Source organism: Lutzomyia longipalpis, chromosome 2 (genome assembly GCF_024334085.1).
Source record: "Lutzomyia longipalpis isolate SR_M1_2022 chromosome 2, ASM2433408v1".
NCBI classification, from domain to species: Eukaryota; Metazoa; Arthropoda; class Insecta; order Diptera; family Psychodidae; genus Lutzomyia; species Lutzomyia longipalpis.
Genome location: NC_074708.1, coordinates 14012340 through 14031692, shown reverse-complemented (window position 1 = coordinate 14031692; position 19353 = coordinate 14012340). Strand labels below are relative to the sequence as shown.

Here is a 19353-nt window from a genome sequence, read left to right as displayed (position 1 = left end):
TTAGAAGAAAAAAAAAAAGATTTTTGGCAGAATCGACTCCTTTTTGTTTCAAAAGATCTTTTTTTTTGATCAGAAAGAATTATTTATATTAAAAAAAAATACTTTGGGAACAGCAATTCATTCTTATAATCAGAAAAAAAATATTAGGGAAATCATCTTATTGGATGGAACCCGTAACAAAATTAAATAAAAATAAGAAAAAATATTCTTTTGATTAAGAACTTATTTTTTTGCGTGGAAATCTATTCTTTTAATAAGAGAAAAAGTTCTTTTGGTAAGAAGAATATTAAATCAAGAAGAAAATTATTTTCAATGTTTTCAACATTTTGTTTTCCCTGAAGAAAATTCTATTACTTCACTCATTTTCCCCATGAGGTTTTTCTCCTTCTCCTTTTGGGGAAAAAAAAACTTAATTAACAGGAACATTTTAATTTCTCATCCAACTTTTGTGGGTTTTGAAAGTGGCCGAGAAGGAGATGTTATAAAATAAATAAGGCGAAGAAAAAGTAAATTCCATTTAATGCAAATTGAGTTTCCATTGGGAGTCGTTTCATTTGCCGCATCTAATTCTTTCCAATAAATGGCCAAATGAAATTGTCAGCATAATGTGAGCTTAAACACGCTCTCCGGAGGCTTTGTCGCCAGCTCAGGAGGGAGGAAGTGCGGAAGAGGAAGAAGAAAAAACGGTGTGTGTGTGTTGGGAAATGGGGCGGAAAGTGAGGGGGAAGTGCGAAAATGTCGCACAGGAAGTTGATGGCAACTTTGGACATCGATTGGCGCGCTTTTCTCCCTTCCGATTTGCCTTCCTTCGCCTCCCTGCTCCACCCACTGTGTGAGCGCCAAAAGCACTCTGTTGGGGAATGATTAATAAGACGCGCACCCCAAAGAGAGCTTCCACCGGAGTCGTAGCATAGTGAAAGATTACTCGGCTGGTGCGGGGAATTTGCTTGGCTCTAATTATTATTTACTGCCTTCGACGACGCTCACAGTGAATGCCTCTCCCAGCCAGGTCCAATGTCCTGTGCGTTGGTGTTGTGCTCCACTCGCACCAAGGAGGTGGGAGACTTTTAATTACATCCACGCATAAAAAGCCCCCTGATTTATAGCCATGCCACCCGAATTGATCATCTCACACAGAGCGCGCAGATTCCACCCCAAGGCGTGTTGCTCTGCTTGCACTCCTCAAAGCTCCCCCGCAACTGACTCCATTTTGAGCTTGGTATGCATTAAAAACCCCTTTCGACGGAGATTTGCACGAGATTAAAAGGATTAATTGTCGAATTACTTGACAATTACTAGCAGATAAAATGCGAAATGATTGATGGGATGCGAGGGCGATGAGTCAAAAGCTACTTCCCACCAATACTTCTCTTCTCTTCTCCCAGCATCTCATTGAAGGCGATCTTATCAACTGTGCGGAGGTCTTTGAAATTTATTGCTTATTATTTCACAGAGACGCGATATTACTGCAACATTGAGAAGCTGAATAAGATAAGATTTTATATCCAGCAGTAGCAGCAGAAATTAGATTTTTCAACACAATTTATAGGAAATATAAAGTTATTTGTTGATGGAACTTAAAAAAAAAACTTTCTCGATTCAATTTTTATTTACTGAAAAAATCTAATTCAATGTTTAATATTCTGGCGTGTAGTATGAAAAAATATTTAAATATCTTTAGTTAAATTTAAAACACATTTTGGATCAAATAATAAATATTTAATGCTTTTCTTTAACCTGCATTTTTCCAAGATATTCGTTTTGGAATTTTTGCAGTCTGATTTTGAAAATTATCTGTTATTTCTTAACAGAAATTCTTGAAATTTCATGTTAAAAGTTCTTAAATTCATCCTTTAACCGAATCCACACGATTTTTATGAATATAAACAATTTTATGCCAATTTTATGCATTCAAAATCAGCAAAGAAAATTTTCTTTTCTTGGATTATTCTTCAATTCCTTCAATTTATTGCCTTCAAAGTCAATCTAAAGATTTTTGGCTTTAAAATTGCCGAAAGGAATAAAGATATATAGCACGACCTGGCGCCTTCACTGATAATTATTTTCTTATACAAAAGAAACATATAGTAATGACCAGGCTCCTCCACTGCAATCTTTTGAAATTTTTGAGGCTTAATTTTGAATAACTAACGTGCCTTCATGACTTTATGGGCTAAAAATTTAATTTTTAAAATGATTAATGAATAAATGAGTACCAGGCGTCTCCATCTAGATCATTAATAAATTAAATTCCATTGCACGAATTAAATTAAATTCCATTTAATTTATTTCAGCAACAAAATGTATTTCCTCGGACTATTTTGTTCCGTCTAAAGACAAAAGGAGATTTCTAGTGCTTTTTCAGAGCTTTTTCTACATCTAATTTATTGAGCTTCTCGAGTCTTTCTAATGCCCATTCAATACACTTCAATTGCCACACGTTGTATTTTATTCATCATCAGAACAATAAAACGATTTATACTAAATCTCCTTCTTTCCACATTCTGTACTATACTTTGTTGTTGCACAGACGGTGTGGTGCAGGAGAAGAAAAAAGCCTGCAAGAGATTGAGATCATTATTCCAAGCATGATGGGTAAATGGCAATGCAGTGGCATGTGGGGAAAAATAATAATTTATTTATAATGAAGGGATGAAGAAGAAATTTTAGCATTCCTCCCGGAGACGTCTAGGAGGAGGTCTGCGGTAATGTGCTCGGATGACTTGTCGAATGATGAAGATGGTGTTGAAATGACTGTGTTCATCGACCGCGAGTCAGCAGCAATGCAAAATCTTTTGCACGGTGGGAAATGCACTATGTAGAGAAGATCAATAAGTGATGTAAATAATGTCGCTCTTTTAGAGGAGAGCGCACACACAATAAAAAGGCAATCTGATGGACGTGCTCATGGCATGATCACTTCGCTCTCTTGACTTAATGCCCATTTTCTTCGCCACCACTGTTTGTGTGTGCTGTCTTAAGGCGGGACCGGTTCTCAATTCAGCCACGATATCTCTCTTCCTCCATGCCCGGAGATTTTGCACACCAACAACAACAAAAACCTTCCCCGGCACTTTGCTGAGATTGCGAGTCACGCAATAAAATGTCGGACGCATTTATCCTAAACTCTCGATCTCTGTGCGTGCGTTCCGTAGATGGGCTCAAGCTGTGTGAGGAATTCTGCCCATGGTGTGAGTGTGGGCGAAGCGAATTAAATTGAATTAAGGACAGGAATCGCGAAAGCTCTTTGACACAAATCATTAATTTTATTGCGCAAAAGCTATATGAGTAAAGCTCCATATAACTTCCGGTCGTGTAGACACATTAAATACAATTTATACACTCACTGAAGTTGTTTGGCTCAATGTATTAATAGTTTATTGTTCTCTCTCCAACATATTCTCAAGGCACAAAGGTCAAATTACATTACACAGACTTGAGATTTTCCTATCTAAATTTTCGTGTGGATGTGATTCGATATTGTAGGGGAGACTGGGGCAATTATTATTAATTCAATTCAAAAAATTTTCAATAAAAATATATATTTTTTTTAAATTTTTCCTTCTTTCACAGGGACAAAGATGAAGAATTAATTAATTCTCTACCAAGGAAATAAAATAAACTGTCTAACATGCAGAACATTTCACATTTAACGTAGAAATCATAAAAAAAAGAGTGGATTTGCGAAATAATTAACCCTCAGCGACTTTTCTGCTGGTACAAAAAAAATGTTGAAGCTGTGGAGACTTTAAAAAAATCTCCCTGAATCCAATTAATTAGCAGTCAACCCCCCGGATTGATGTTGTGATGTTTGTCCTTTTAAAACACGCAAATCATTACACGACAGTGGGAGAATTTTTCCACCCTTAGCCAATTTTTTTTATTGCCCAAGATTCCCGCATGGGGAGCTTTTTTTGCTACATATGTGGCTTTAGTAGTCTAAACAGCTACGTATAAAGCGATAACCTCCGATGAACCTGACCCCTTTTCACGTTGCGGATGCTCTTCGTCTACTCTCCTCCATCATATATATGCGAAGACGCAATTAGATGATACGATTTCGTCTATCTCATGCCCATTTTTTTCCCCTGAAGAATTTTATATGCCCGCCGCACAATCACAGACATATTGAGCAAATCAGAGAAATGCGAAAGCTCCCCTCCCGCCTGTCCCGCGTCCTATCGAATGGCACATCATGCAAAATGACCGAATCACATATGAAATGTGATAAGAATTTGCATAATCCCGGCTCGATGTTTAGACCGGACCATGCCAATCATCTCCAGCGTGCGTCTCCATGCTCTTCATGGTTGCTGCCTGTGTGTGCGGTGGGGTATGATCCAGGCCGACACAACGGGGGGTTTATCAGTCACCCACACCCCAAGCCAAATCATAAACATACTCAAATGTAAAGCAAAATGTGTTTATGTTATTGAATATATCGGATTTTTCGCTTCAACATCTCGTTTTCCATCTCACTGCGGGATTTTCCTCTCACACACAGTCGAGTGCCTTAAATGGGAACTTTGCACATTGGTGATGTTATGTAAAATAAATTTATATTTTTCTGACCGGGACCTAATCAGCATAGAAATGTGCTATTTGCGAAAAACACACGATAAACTTGCAAAAATATTGCAATTAATTTGATTTTATTGAAAGGCGCGCACTAAAAAGTCCTTCAATTGATGACTTTTGATAGCAAGGGCAGATATTTATTTAATTTGTTTTTTTTTGTTTTAATTATATCATCGATTGGCTTTTCTAATGCTTATTTTTATGGTTCTTTATGCCATTAAATCTTGCTGAAATAGGAGCATTATAGGATTTCTCTTTATGTCCTTTTAGAACTCGATAATTTTTGTTCTATAATTTTTCTAATTGATTTTTGTTTTACACAATAATAATTTTAAATAATATTTTGTATTTATGAGTTCTTATGAAGGACCTGCTTGTAAGCCTTTTCAATAAATTCTAATTATTACTTTTTTATATTTAGAATTTCTTTGTGATTTTGTAAAACTTTCCGACGTTTTTTTGTGATTTTTTTCTTTTGCTTTTTCATGACTTTTTAAAAGCCTGGATGCTTTAAATAAAGATAAAGAACGAAAACTGAAGCTTTGTGAATATTTTCAATGATGTCTTTCACCACTATTTCGTCGCATTGTATTAATTTTCCATTTTCTTTCATTCTCAACATCTTCAATACTCATATGGAATTATTTTCAAAGCTTTTCATTGCTGCAAAATCGAACATTTTGCTACATATAAGTTGTATATTTTAGTGTTTCGAGAGGTAAAAAAAATTGAAGCATCACTGCAATGATTTTTACTTTCAATTTCCCCCGACAATTTTCAATTTCAATTTGAGTTTTGTGAAAGAAAAATTGCAGAAACCATTAAAAGTGATATTTTAATGTCAGAAAAATATGCATTTTGTGATTTTTCTCTTTCAAAAGAAAAATCAATAAAATTGAACACAAGCCATAAAACTGTTCGACTGGTAAAATGTGGCAGGGAGGTATTTTATTGGGAAAAATCCAAAAAATCCGGAAAATTTTCCAAACCATCAATTCTGAGCTTTATTTTCACGGCTAATGGATTAAAAATGTATTTAAATGACAAATCAATTAATCAACTAAACTTATAGTTCTACATAGAGAGTATTATTTTATTAAAATAATTAAAATTTTTAGATGCAATAGAAAAGAGAAAATTCGTAAATTATCGGAAAATTATTTGGTAAAATCGCCAAATATTCAGATTATAATGGAAATGAAATTTTTTTTTTACAAATTTTTCACAAATCAATAAATTATTTGAATTAATTTAAGTGCAAAAATGAATTTCAATTTTTTTTATTCTTTGAAAATGAAGGCAATAAAGCTGAAATTTTAAATGAATATTTTAATTCTGAATTTACGAACTGGAATGAAGGCGTAGAGATCATCATTTATCTCATTTATAGGATACCTCGCTGACTACATCGCATTTTCTATTTCCTCAACAATATTGTCTGTCAGTTCTTGCAGCCCAGGTAGATGGAAGAAGCCCATAAAGAACAAAATGTTCTTGATTTAGTAGGGTACACGATCAATGAGCTGGTCCAGAGTCTCAAAATGTCTTTTGCAAGCTCTTTGGCCGTGTACCCAAGTGACTCTCCGCAAACATCTCCGTTTAACTAAATTTAAAACAAAAAAACAATCATCTTCTTTGCTTTTCCGGTCATCGCCAGGGGTACGCGACGACCGGAAAAGCAAAGAAAATTGTCTTACGCCAGGTTCAACATAAAGTTTAAAAAACAATAAGTTTTGATACATATAATCACAGTCTATATATTACCTGGACTGTGATAAAATTAGTTGAACTTTTACTCACTCTATGCATTCTTTTTTTTTCAGAATAATTTGTGTTAAAATTTTTGTAGATAAAATCATCGAACCTTTGGAAATATTCGAATTATTCGCAAATATTCGCCAATCTTCGAATGATTCGTCGAAATTCGCCAAAAAACGCAAAGATTCGCCAGATAAACATCCCTTATGAATTTATAATTTCTCCATGAAAATTTATTCCATCACTTCTAATAATTTCTATATTCAAAATATTACAATTTACTCAAAAAAGTTATAATTAATATTCGCTGTTTGTTCATACACAATTTATTATTTGTTAAAAAATCAAATCCCTGACAGATGAATGCCCCTTTTATTTTAAAGGTCAAATATCTCTACTTAAACTAAATATATTCTAATGGGCGTATTTAATTTCTAAGTACTTACAAATCATTAAGAGTTTAATCAACAAATAATCCTATAAACCCCCTGTGGGAACCGCAAAGGAAACGATCGCATTGGCCGAATTTCGCGCGCGATCTTTAATTCATCAACTTCTTTATCGCATCCTCCTCCTCTTCCACAAGTCGGAGGTTCGCGAAAAAAAATCTTTCCGCAAAATATCATCACATGCCGGGCATGAGTATGTGTGTAGAGCATTAGTAGAGATACATACATATTTTTGCGTGCGCATCTAAGACATAAATAATAAAATACGATCAGTCACTTTATGTGTTAAAATGCTGCCTTTTTGCGCGTAAACCCCTTTTGCAGTGATCGCCGGTGGTGATCGCAAAGTTGGAGATTCTCATGTATTGTGGCTTTGTTGTTGTTGGTGCGCCTTAGGATGATCTGTGTGAGACTATAAAGCAGCATCCGAGCCGTTGGGCATCTTCAGTGTCCAATCGACCGGCTCCGCAGTAAGATCGCGCACAAGAAAACCCACCAAGTTCCAACGCGTGCGTCCATTCTGTGCATAACAATTGAAGCTCATCGCGAAGATCAATCGTGTATGTGCGCGCGTCTGTGATAAAGGCACGTGAAGTGAGGTAAAGTGAAACAAAAGAAATTTAAAAAAAAAAAAAAGGTGAAAGAGCCACGAAATGATGCGAGTTACAATCTTATGCTGTGCAGTGGTCCTAACTGTGTTACTGGTGCAAACTAGCGGTAAGTTCGTGGCTTTCGTTGCGTGGGTAATTGATGGGCAACCTCTCAAAATCTCTCCTCATCTCCGCACACAAATATCACTTCCATTCCAACCATTGGCGATGGATGATGATGGTTTAACGGCAAAGTGGCGTTTTTTTTCGCTCCGACCCATTGGGCAAATTGACTTGTGCACTCACTCGCGATGGACTAAAGCACCCAAAAGAATTGAGATCTAACACCTCAACCGTGCTGAGAGACAGCCCAAAAGTTCATAAATGAAGGTGAAGAGCAAGAAAAATCGATTACAACTCGATTGATTGCTCACCCTGAGGTGCTAAATTTCTTCTCCTACATTTCGTGATGTTTCTTTCTTTACCTCGTGTGTGTGTGCTAAAAGAATTTGTATCTTGAACTTTTTTTTTATTGCACATCTCTGCAAACGTCTCAAATATGTTCTTCTCCTCAATGAAGAAAATTCCATACTTTATGGGCAAAAGCAGTGGGGAGATGTTTACAAGCCAAAATGAAATTTAATAATTGATTTCTTTTTCTCACAACTTAAATGTTCTCGCTCTCTTGAGAAAGCATTTAAAATAAATTTCCTTTAAATTTTATACATTTTAGCTGTGATTCTTTCGAAGAAAAGAATAGCACAGCTTCTGTGTACCACCTAAAATGCAATGTTGTCCAATCGGGCTCAAACTTGGGATGAGCACGAATTAGGGTCCCCACATTCCAAAAAACGTATGTCAAAAAAAAATTTTCCGGCCGTCCGTCCGTCCGGCCGTCCGTCCGTCCGGCCGTCCGGAACCTTTTGCTAAATTACAAGAGAACGGTAATAGATAGAGACTTGCGGTAAACGGCAAAGTTTAAATATCGACCGGAAGACATCCGATTATGAGGTCAAATCCACCCCCCCACCCCTCCGTCCGCCATTTTGGAACACCCCTAAATTTTGTTTTCGCTATATCTCAGCCCCTGTAATAGCGAAAAATCTGAAATTTTGATATGTTGTAGGGGCCATCAAGAGCTTTCCAACGATACCTCATGTTCGAAAATCGGCCAAGCCGTTTAGCCAATATGGCCGTCACAATTTTTCATCGAAAATCGACCATAACTCAAAAACGGTTTAACCGATTTTGATCAACTTGGGCTCAAACGAAAGATCTCAACAAGCCCTACAACTCTCTAGAACATCAGAAGTTCCAAAAGTGACCACTAGAGGGCCTAAAACCAAAAACTAAATTTTCGATTACTTTTCGATGAATATCTCGGAAACTGCACTATGCATTTTCTTCAAATTTTAATATGTTATAGCTGACTATATTATCTAGCTCCATGCCAAAAATGAAGAAAATCTATGTCGCCGTTCTCGAGATATAGCCTTCCAAAGTTGGCATGTCATATCTCGGGTTCTACAAGTCCGATTTTAATCAACTCAAGCGCAAATGAAAGGTTTCGTGAAGCCCTACAAATGTCTAGAACATTGCAATTTCGAGAAATGACCGCAAGAGGCGCTAAAGTCAATATTTTGCATATCCAAAATTTTCAAGTCTAAATATCTCAAAAACTGTACTATGCATTTCGTTAAAATTTCAGTATGTTATAGCTGAGGTCAAGACCTTTCCAACAACAGGTTATTTAAGAAAATCTATGGAGCCGTTCAAGAGATATAAGGGTTTTAATATTTTATTTCATTAATACGCTAATGCTTTGGCGCCCCGCGAAGCGGGGCGCCTTATATATAAGGCATATAAATATAAATGTAAAGTAAAATATAACGGTAAAATATAAATATATATAGTTGCATGTTTAATTAGTACGCTAACTATTTGGCGCCCCGCGAAGCGGGGCGCCTTATATATAAGGTATATAAATATAAATGTAAATGCAAAGTAAAATATAACGGTAAAATATAAATATATATAGCTACATGGTACAGATTAAGGAGAAAAGGGAATGTACATGGTAAGTTTCACTTACGGGCTGTGATTCTTCCTTCAGAGGCCAAGTTAAATATATGTAAATGCAAAGTCTAATAGATAGCTGCAGAGTATGGATTAATCAGAAAAGGGAATGTACTGGTAAGTTTCACTTACGGGCTGTGATTCTTCCTTCAGAGGTCAGTCTAAGTGTGATATTTGATATAAGTTTGGTGGTGCAAACTCTGGGGAAGGATGACTCGCGCCACGAATCGCAGCCAATGCGCGAGTTAGCCTTCCCCCAGAGTTTGCACCACCAAACTTATATCAAATATCACACTTAGACTGACCTCTGAAGGAAGAATCACAGCCCGTAAGTGAAACTTACCAGTACATTCCCTTTTCTGATTAATCCATACTCTGCAGCTATCTATTAGACTTTGCATTTACATATATTTAACTTGGCCTCTGAATTTTTGTTGTTGCTTGGAGGAAATGTGTTTAAAGGAATTCTCATGCTCGATGTTTGCAAATCGATAACAACATATCTTGTGTCGAAGCTTTAAGTGCTCATTTTGTTCTTTAATATGTTGCTAATTTGTGTCTGATGAGTTTTATTGTGCGAGAAAATTTAGAGTAGATAAAATGTCAGGTAATTAAGATAAATGAGCACCGTATTTTGGAATGAAGAATGAAAGATTTTGATTTCTTGATTGAATACATTTTAGAAGTTTAGTGAAGTATAGAAAAAATCAAGATCTACGATTCTAAAAAAATCTTAGAATTTCATATGAAAAATAAGCAATCAAGAAAAATTAAGATCAAACCAAAGCGTCGCTGGAAAATATAAAACAGTGATTTTTAATTTATTCTATTCTCTTTAATTTATTCTGAACACTTTGTTATTTACAGAATAATTAGTTTTTATTTAAAACTAAAAAAAAAAGATTTTATACTTCATGACATCGAGTAAACATCCTCATTAAACATGATGCAAACAAAATTGAAAATGATTGTTGATCAATTTTAAATAATTATGGCTTCTAACTATTTATAGATAGGTAATTATAGTTATTATATCTGCTGATTAAATATTAATATTTAGTAATGTTTAGGAGATGATCTATAGGCGCAAATTTGTGACCTTTTACGCCTTTTACTTTAGATTCTATAGAATAGGGAAGGATAATCTCAGTCTGATCCTTTGTTCGATTTTTTTGCACTCGATTTTCTTTTATTATTATTAAAAAAATATATTTTTAATTCAAGATTTTATTAGGTAAAAAAAACGATTAATTGAGTAGATTTTTAAATCAATAAGAAGTACATATTTGATCTTTTATTTATTCTAGAAACTTTGATCAAAAATAATCGTTAAAACTATGAATAAGGTTTAAGTCTTCCTTGAGCATTTTTATTCTAAGGTAAAAGCCCTTTAGAGCCTTCAGAGTGAAATTATATTTTATTCTCCATTTTTCTTGTAAATGATTTATCATTGATTTTATGATCAATTTTTATTCTAAATAGATGCAAAAGTGTTTTGAGCATTTTTGCAATTTGTATGCAAATTTAATATTCAATAGACATGCTTTTGAATAGCTGAAGAGCTTGTCACACACTCTTTTCCAGTTTTTGCGAGTTTAATTTTAGAAAAGGTGATTTATTGCCCATCCGGGTTTGACAACAAATTAACTCATCAACATTTGATTTATTATGTTTTTAGTATTGAGTAAAAAATATTAGTCAAAACTATTTCAGAGCTTGACTAATTCCATCTTAAAATTTTTTCATCTTCTGATTATTAATTGCGGAATTGGAAAATTCTTGGAATTAAAAAGAAACTGTTCAGAAAAAAAAATTAAAACCTTTTCATTTGGAAAAAATTGTGATGTCATATTCAGAAAGAACGTTGGAGATAAAAAAAAAGTGAAACTGCGGCCTCTTCATCCGTAATTCCCGTGATGTGGAAGACGATGTGTGTATATAGCACCCACAAGCACATGAAGATCATGTACCATCAATTACCTCATTTGGCCACGACCCTCTCTGAGTGAGGTATTACACCGAAATCGATAAATCATAGAAATAGATACTATTTTGCGCGATTGTATCGAACATTGCCAGCAAATGCGGTTCACCTTTTGGGCACATTATACGTACATAGGTATATAGCAAAGTCAGCATCATTGGCAAGTCACGGCCTAGAAGTCACGATTCTGTGGCAAAATGTGTGATCAACTCCCGTGCATCAGGGCGATTGGGAAGGAATTTCTGCAGTGCATCGTGTGGAGGCAGTAATTCACCTTTTCTTGCGAATTGTTTGCACACAGGGAGCTGTGCCCCCCGCTCCCCTTGGAAGTATTAATGGTGTGTTTCACTCAATGGTATGCTAAACACTCCATTAATCAGAGATAAATCAGACATTGTAGAAATATCGCGCAGAGATAATTCCTTCTTCTCACAAGTTTTCCACCCAACCACAAGAAGTTCCCTATCGCAAGAAATGCAAGAAGTAAAAAAAACACCCATCGCGCTTGTGAACTGAACATAGCATGGAGGAGCGTCCAAACAAAAAAAAAGGAATGAATATTGTGGCGAAGATTGTAGACAAGAAAGAGGCAAAGGAAGCACCTTGAGGAGCTAAGAAATCATCACTTTGGTATTTCAGAATGTACGCGCGTCTGCGATACAATAATGCGCGATGAGGTCATGGATATTTTTTCCAATTTTTCTATTGTAACCTCCCCTCAATTATTTAATAAATATTCTCCAGCGTCGTCAATGAAATACACCGCATGGTCCGAGAGATGAGAGGGGGCTTTTGGGGAGAGATGAAGATGTGCCCACCACATCTTTGCCGTGTGGAATAATTCTTATTATCTCCACAGCATCCATTAACTCTATATCTTTCTTCTTATTGTTTTTTGCAGAAGCATTACCGGCATATCAGGTTCTACCGCCACGAGAAGGTACATACATTATGAAATTACATTGGGAGCAGTTATAGCAATTGATGGCATAATCTGCAAGAATTGACGAATGACAATTGTAGGCATGATTGCGCGCTCTACAGCTCATTAAATTTTCCTCTTCAACCTTTCCATTCTATAGGCTATGTTCCGGTGTATATTCGCTACGGTGAGACGCCACTCGATGAGATTAATCCCAGTTTAGCGGCTGCTTTTCATGAATATGGAATCAGTGCACGGAAGATTAAGTCTGGATTGGATGATGTACGTTGGCAAGTTTAATTATTATTTAAATTGTCCCATTTTCTCACAAAATGAATAGATAATATTACGCCAAGGATGCGCCTATGAATGAATCAGAAAGGATCTCTGTGCACAAAGTGTGAGGAGAAGGAGTTTATTCATTTTTAGGGCTTACATAAAATTATTTGAAGATTCCCTTCTTATAAAAAAGAATGTTTTTCATGAATTTTCTTAGAATATAAATATGAGCAAACCTCTTTGATGAAATTTAATATTTTTTTGCGTTTTTCAATGCAGATTTTTTTGAATGTTTTAAAATAATCTTTTTATCAAAAGTTTTTTCTTATAAAATAAATTAAAGACTTGAAGATTTCTATCAAACGTAATTTTTGAGAAATAAATATGAACACATTCTCTTCACGCCGTCTTTAGTCATCAAGAATTCTTGAGAAACGATTAAAAGACTGAAATGAATATGTCGTTGATTGTGTGAAGAAGACAACATTAAAGCTCACACAACGAATGCTTTTATAAAATGTATAATTTATGCCAAATTTATGCTTGCAAAACGATGCATTCAGTGACCTTACAAAATATTTCTGCAAAAATAACTTCTCAACCATACTATGGTGCGCTAATGGAGGTTATTTAAACAAATTCCCTTCAAATGTTCTTTTTTTCTTAATGCTTTATTTCTATTGAAAGTTCTGCAGCCAAAAAAAGCTCAATATGCAAAAATATAATAATTCCCTCATTGTATTTTTGATAAAACACCGTGAAAGGATAAATATGACGCATGCATAGAGATGAAATTTTCATGCAAAAAAATTGACCAATATTGTATTATTATTTATTTTGTACCTGCCAATGTTTATGGTAATAGAAAGAATTAATAAAAATTTATATGATAAAATTAAAATTCCGAAAATTCACTTTAATTGCGTAAAGTTTTAATTACTTAATTACTCGTGCCTTTCTATCAAGAATTGAAAGAAAAAAAAATAAAAATCAGTAAAAAGAAATAAAGATTAAACCCCAATTTTGAAGAGAACTTGATCAAGTTTATCATAAGTTTATATAAATTAAGATATTCAGTTTTTAATTAAATTAAACAGTTTGAGCTAATAGCCCGCACGTACACTTTTAACTTTCTTTGTAAGGAGAGACATGCGTTAGATATTTTACGCACTTTACGCATTGATAGTGAATTCTTTTAATATGTTTCTCTGTGCGTACAATCGGTGCATAAAATATTGTATTTATAACGAATTAAACTCTAATTAACTGATGCAATTAAATATATCAAATTACCTAATTAGCTTAACTAAACAATGTATAATAGTTTAAAACATTAAAACAACATGCATACATGTTTATGCTCCCACCCACTTTATTTTTATTATTGTAATAAATATTGTATACATATTATTATGATTATTTGCTGCATGATTAATTAATGAATGAGCATGTAAATTAAATGATTACCTTATTTTCCTATTTGAGTGAGATTTAATAATGAAAAGTGAAATTTTAAATTAATTTGTATGGAGAAAAATTTCATGATTTGCATAGAAATTCAGATGATTTTTTGATAAATTGAGAATTGAGAAAAATCGTTGCCTAAAGATCTTAAATTCCTCTTAATATAAATCCTCTTAAAGTACCTTGACTTTGTCCTTGATCGATAACTTCAACATATAATAATTCTTTATTTGAATAAATTATCAATATTTCAGCAAATGATGGGAGATCAACCACAAACCAACTCAAATACAAGCGAAGAGTCAAATGATACGTCCGAGGAGAAGCAACCCACCAAGCCATCGAGTACGGTAGAACCTACCGCTGCTGAGGTTGTGGATGAGGTCAAACCTCAAGCTTTGGATGCTGCAGAAGAGGCGAAAGTTTAACTTATTTCACAGTGAGAGACAGAGAGTTGTGTAATGCAGGGAAATTATAGAGTTTTAGTCCAAATTTATAGAGAGCACAATATTCTCCGTAATTGAATCTCATGCACTACGTAAAAAAAATACTTTAATGACTGTAGTTTACAAAATCTTTTTTTTTACACATAAATTACAGAATAAATGAAAAAAAAATATTGCTCTACTTTTTCATATTGCCATATTATCCATCTCTTTAGCAGCTTTGGGGTGTTTTAGGGATGGTGTCTATCTGATGCTGATAAATTTGGAGAAAAACAGGATGTGAAGACGACAAAAGTTTCCTTATTTGCCAAAAGCTCTGCTTGGAAAAAATAAATCACTCACCCAGATGGGTGAGAAAGGGGTGGTTGGTAGGAAAGTTTTCTTGTTCTGCAGGAGAAAGGCAAAATTGTAGCATTATCGGGTATATTCATCAACAGGTATGGCTTTTTGGCATTTGCGGTGGTGTTGCAAGTTTGACATTTATCCTTCTTTTATGAACTCCACTTGTTTAATTAATAGTTTCATTATAAAATTATAAAATTAACCTAAAATGCTTAAAAAATATCTGCTTTTCAAAACATATTCTTATTCGAAATTCGAAAGAATTTATTAAGGAAGCTTTTAGAAAGAATATAGTTCTTAACCGTAAAACAATGCACAATGCAATGCATAGTACCTTTTCTTTAATTTAATTAATTAAATTATTCATCGTTTATTTGAAATTAATCAATATTTGGTTATTTAACCCATAAATTATTTTTTCTTTGTCTAATTTACTCGTTTTCTTATTTGACAGCACTGCCAAAAGTTCCTCTATTTAAGAAGAATTTAACGAAGTTTTTCAAGTTCTTTTGCTAAATTTTAATTAGATATAAATCAAAGAAGAGGCTTGAAAATTCCTGAAATTATTAAATCATCTCTTAACTTACCTTGAGCCTGCTCTATATACTTTATTGATTCTAACAGAATTAAGTGAAGAAAGCTCTTCAATTGTGCATAATTAACTGCAACAAGCGATCCTTTTCACAAAATTTCTGCATAATATTTTCTAAACAATCCCTATTATGTATGTACATAGAGGCATAGTGAAATTGTTTCCCAATGTAGGCTCGAATATTTGATAATAACCAAACCTTTAGAATGGATGTAGATAAAAGGAAAATCCTTCGAGGCCTTTTCCCCATCTAAAAGCAATGCAATGTTTACCCGAATCCCCCCATAATGGTACCCCGCACACATGTTTAGTGGCGGGTACACCACAAGTTTCTCTTTTCACATCACTTCAGGATGTTTCGGAGGAGGGACCATCATTGAAATTTACATGAAAATCACATTGGATGAAAATGACACGGTAATTCACCTCAATATTAACCCATTTTTCTCAATTTCAGGAAGTGTCATCGTACCACCCACGCAGCAGTCGCCAATCCACCCACAAACGATGCTCCCCCAGCCTTTCGATTTTCGTGCTTATTTTCTTCTGCTTCGTCCTTCGTTTCACAGAACAGTCAATATTTAGTTTTCAAACCCTCCCGGAATCCGGATGGTGGACTTGGCGTGAAGAGTGGGTGTGGGCGTGAAAAATAAATTGGCAGATTTTCATTTATTCCAAGTATACGTACCAGGGCCCCCAGCCGCACACTGTAACGGCGGTGGCGGCTTGATTTTGTATAAGCACCGGCGGCGGTGGCTTGAAAAAAAATTTTTTTTTCCAATAATCGGCGGCTGCCGCTTGATTTTCTGTAACCATCGGCGGCGGCGGCTTGAAAAAAATTTTTTTTATCGAAACGCGGCGGCTGCGGCTTGAAAAATCGCATCGGCGGCTGGCTCAAGCGGTTTGAATTTTGGCGCATAATAAATTTAATAAAGCCCATTAAAAAAAATTTTCCTTGGGATTGTTTTAAAGAAAAGCGTCCGAGTAAAATGCATTTATGCATTTATTTAGTAAAATTGAGTTGAAAAAGTGGAAAATTCCCGAATTTTGTTATCTTTTACAAACATTTTCCACTTTGACCATTTTCTTACCTAAAATATTGAGGAATTTTCCCACTTGAAGACTTTTGTTCTCTTCGATGTCATGAATTTTCACTTTCCATGAAAATCTCACTTAAGTATATTCGCAAAAAACACTTTTCATATATAAAGTATGTATTATATCCGCATTTTGGAAATTTCATGGCAACTGGGTCATTTTCCTGGCCCAGAAAAATCGTTTTTCCTCTTCTTTCTTTCTACGAAGATAATTTTCCAATTTTCACACAATTTTCATACATAAAAAAAACTTTATCATAAATCTCTAGAAAAATCGCCTTATTGCTGCGTGCGCTGGTGAGTACTCACACATGCGCGCATGCTATGTGTGTATTTGCTCCTTCCTCCTGCAAGCGTGGTGTGTAAAACTTCATATGGAACTTTTGCTCATACGCCGGTATCGGTCGCCGAGATGACGTATAGCGTAGTGGTTTTATAGCTTTTGGTCTCGGGATCAAATCTCGCCAAATAATTTTTTTTTCACATTATGTTTTTTTTTCTTTTACACATTTATGTCATGTTTAATGAGATAATTAATTACGTTTATTTAATTCGCTCTAATAAATAAAAGAATTTTCGGAATAAAAAGAATTAAATCTTACCCTTAGCGCACTAAGCATTAGAAAATCTTTTATAGTAACATAAATTAATTTCTGAGCGATAAAATCCCATCTCAAGTTCCAGAATATCCATTTTTATTTTAAACAATGCGACGTGCCCGAAGATTATAAACCATATTCCTATCTTTTAACACAGGAGTATGGTTCATAATCTTCGGGAGCGTCGAATGCGAGACAATTTGGGGAAAATTCAAGAACTTTTAGTAAGTTTTTTGGTCACTTCTGTTTCGTAAAAAAGAAGTGATTCTTATATATCTTGGCGGTCCTGCTGACTACAAGAATTTTTTTTCTTGATTTCATCCCAAAGAGTCAGAACTTCCATGTTTTGGACAAGTTCTTAATGAAAAAAACATGTTTTTTTAAAGTTAGATTTGTGGTTATTTCACCGTGTTATTTTCTTTTTCTATTCACCCAATAATTCTTTAGGAGAGTAAAAATAATTTTTTAAACAAAAACTAATAAAAGAAAAAGATCCTCTTTTCTTTCTTTCTTTCACAACAAAAATTAATTAATTAATTAATCTACTAGAATTCGTTTCTTTCTCCTTCAAAATATTTAAATGATTTAAATATTTCTTTACAAGAATAAAAATCATTCCTAATTCAAAAAGTCAAGAAATAGAAGTGACCAAAAAACTTACTAAAAGTTCTTGAATTTTCCCCAAATTGTCTCGCATTGTTTAAAATAAAAATGGATATTCTGGAACTTGAGATGGGATTTTATCGCTCAGAAATTAATTTATGTTAATATAAAAGATTTTCTAATGCTTAGTGCGCTAAGGGTAAGATTTAATTCTTTTTATTCCGAAAATTCTTTTATTTATTAGAGCGAATTAAATAAACGTAATTAATTATCTCATTAAACATGACATAAATGTGTAAAAGAAAAAAAACATAATGTGAAAAAAAAATATTTGGCGAGATTTGATCCCGGGACCAAAAGCTATAAAACCACTACGCTATACGTCATCTCGGCGACCGATACCGGCGTATGAGCAAAAGTTCCATATGAAGTTTTACACACCACGCTTGCAGGAGGAAGGATCAAATACACACATAGCATGCGCGCATGTGTGAGTACTCACCAGCGCACGCAGCAATAAGGCGATTTTTCTAGAGATTTATGATAAAGTTTTTTTTATGTATGAAAATTGTGTGAAAATTGGAAAATTATCTTCGTAGAAAGAAAGAAGAGGAAAAACGATTTTTCTGGGCTAGGAAAATGACCCAGTTGCCATGAAATTTCCAAAATGCGGATATAATACATACTTTATATATGAAAAGTGTTTTTTGCGAATATACTTAAGTGAGATTTTCATGGAAAGTGAAAATTCATGACATCGAAGAGAACAAAAGTCTTCAAGTGGGAAAATTCCTCAATATTTTAGATAAGAGAATGTTCAATTTTGCGGAAAATGTTCATGAAAGATAAGAAACTTCATTACCTAGAAACTTTCCTTTGTACCTCCTTGGTTAAGAAATAATTTAGTTCGAATTTGATTAATTTTCTTAGTATTAATATTGCGAAAGACTCCGGCGGCGGCGGCTTGAAAAAAATTTTTTTTTTCAATAGTCGGCGGCGGCGGCTTGATTTTCTGTAACCACCGGCGGCGGCGGCTTGAAAAAAAATTTTTTTTTCCAAGACTCGGCGGCGACGGCTTGAAAAATCGCATCGGCTGCCGGCTCAAGCGGCTTGAACCGTCGTCGGCTGGGGGCCCTGATACGTACCCGGACCACTTCCGAATGAGACGTGTTTTCACTCTACACGCAAGAATTATCCTTTTCTCCAATCTGATTTTGTGTTTGCTCAGCGATTGGCTTCACCATCGAATTATACTTAACTTTTTAAAATTTTGCTCTCTCCTAAAAATTCCCTCGTATTTATTCTGGGCAGGAAATGAGACAGTCATCGTAGGTAATTCGCTCCACTCTGGTGGGAATTGATATTCCATTGCGACACACTCCTTTTCGGCCAACAACGTTGGGCCAATTTATGGTGAGGCAGGAAGCGGAAAGAGACTTTTCCGTGCCTTTGGTGGCACTTTCGCGTTCAAAGTGTCACAAATCCATGACCCATTTCCTCGTTTTTTGGCTGCGACCATTCAATTCGTTCCACTTCATCGAATTGCAGCTTGTCACCACACACCCCCGCAAAAG

The 19353-nt window shown here is 34.8% G+C and overlaps 1 protein-coding gene across 1 annotated transcript; it reads left to right on the top strand.

The window, feature by feature from the left end:
* The first annotated feature begins 7223 nt into the window (after positions 1-7223).
* LOC129790808 (uncharacterized) lies at positions 7224-14719 on the top strand. The gene is made up of 4 exons (XM_055828544.1): positions 7224-7502; positions 12337-12375; positions 12518-12639; positions 14355-14719. The coding sequence occupies exons 1-4, from the start codon at positions 7439-7441 to the stop codon at positions 14526-14528; spliced, it is 399 nt and encodes a 132-aa protein (XP_055684519.1). The 5' UTR covers positions 7224-7438; the 3' UTR covers positions 14529-14719.
* The last annotated feature ends 4634 nt before the right edge of the window (positions 14720-19353 follow it).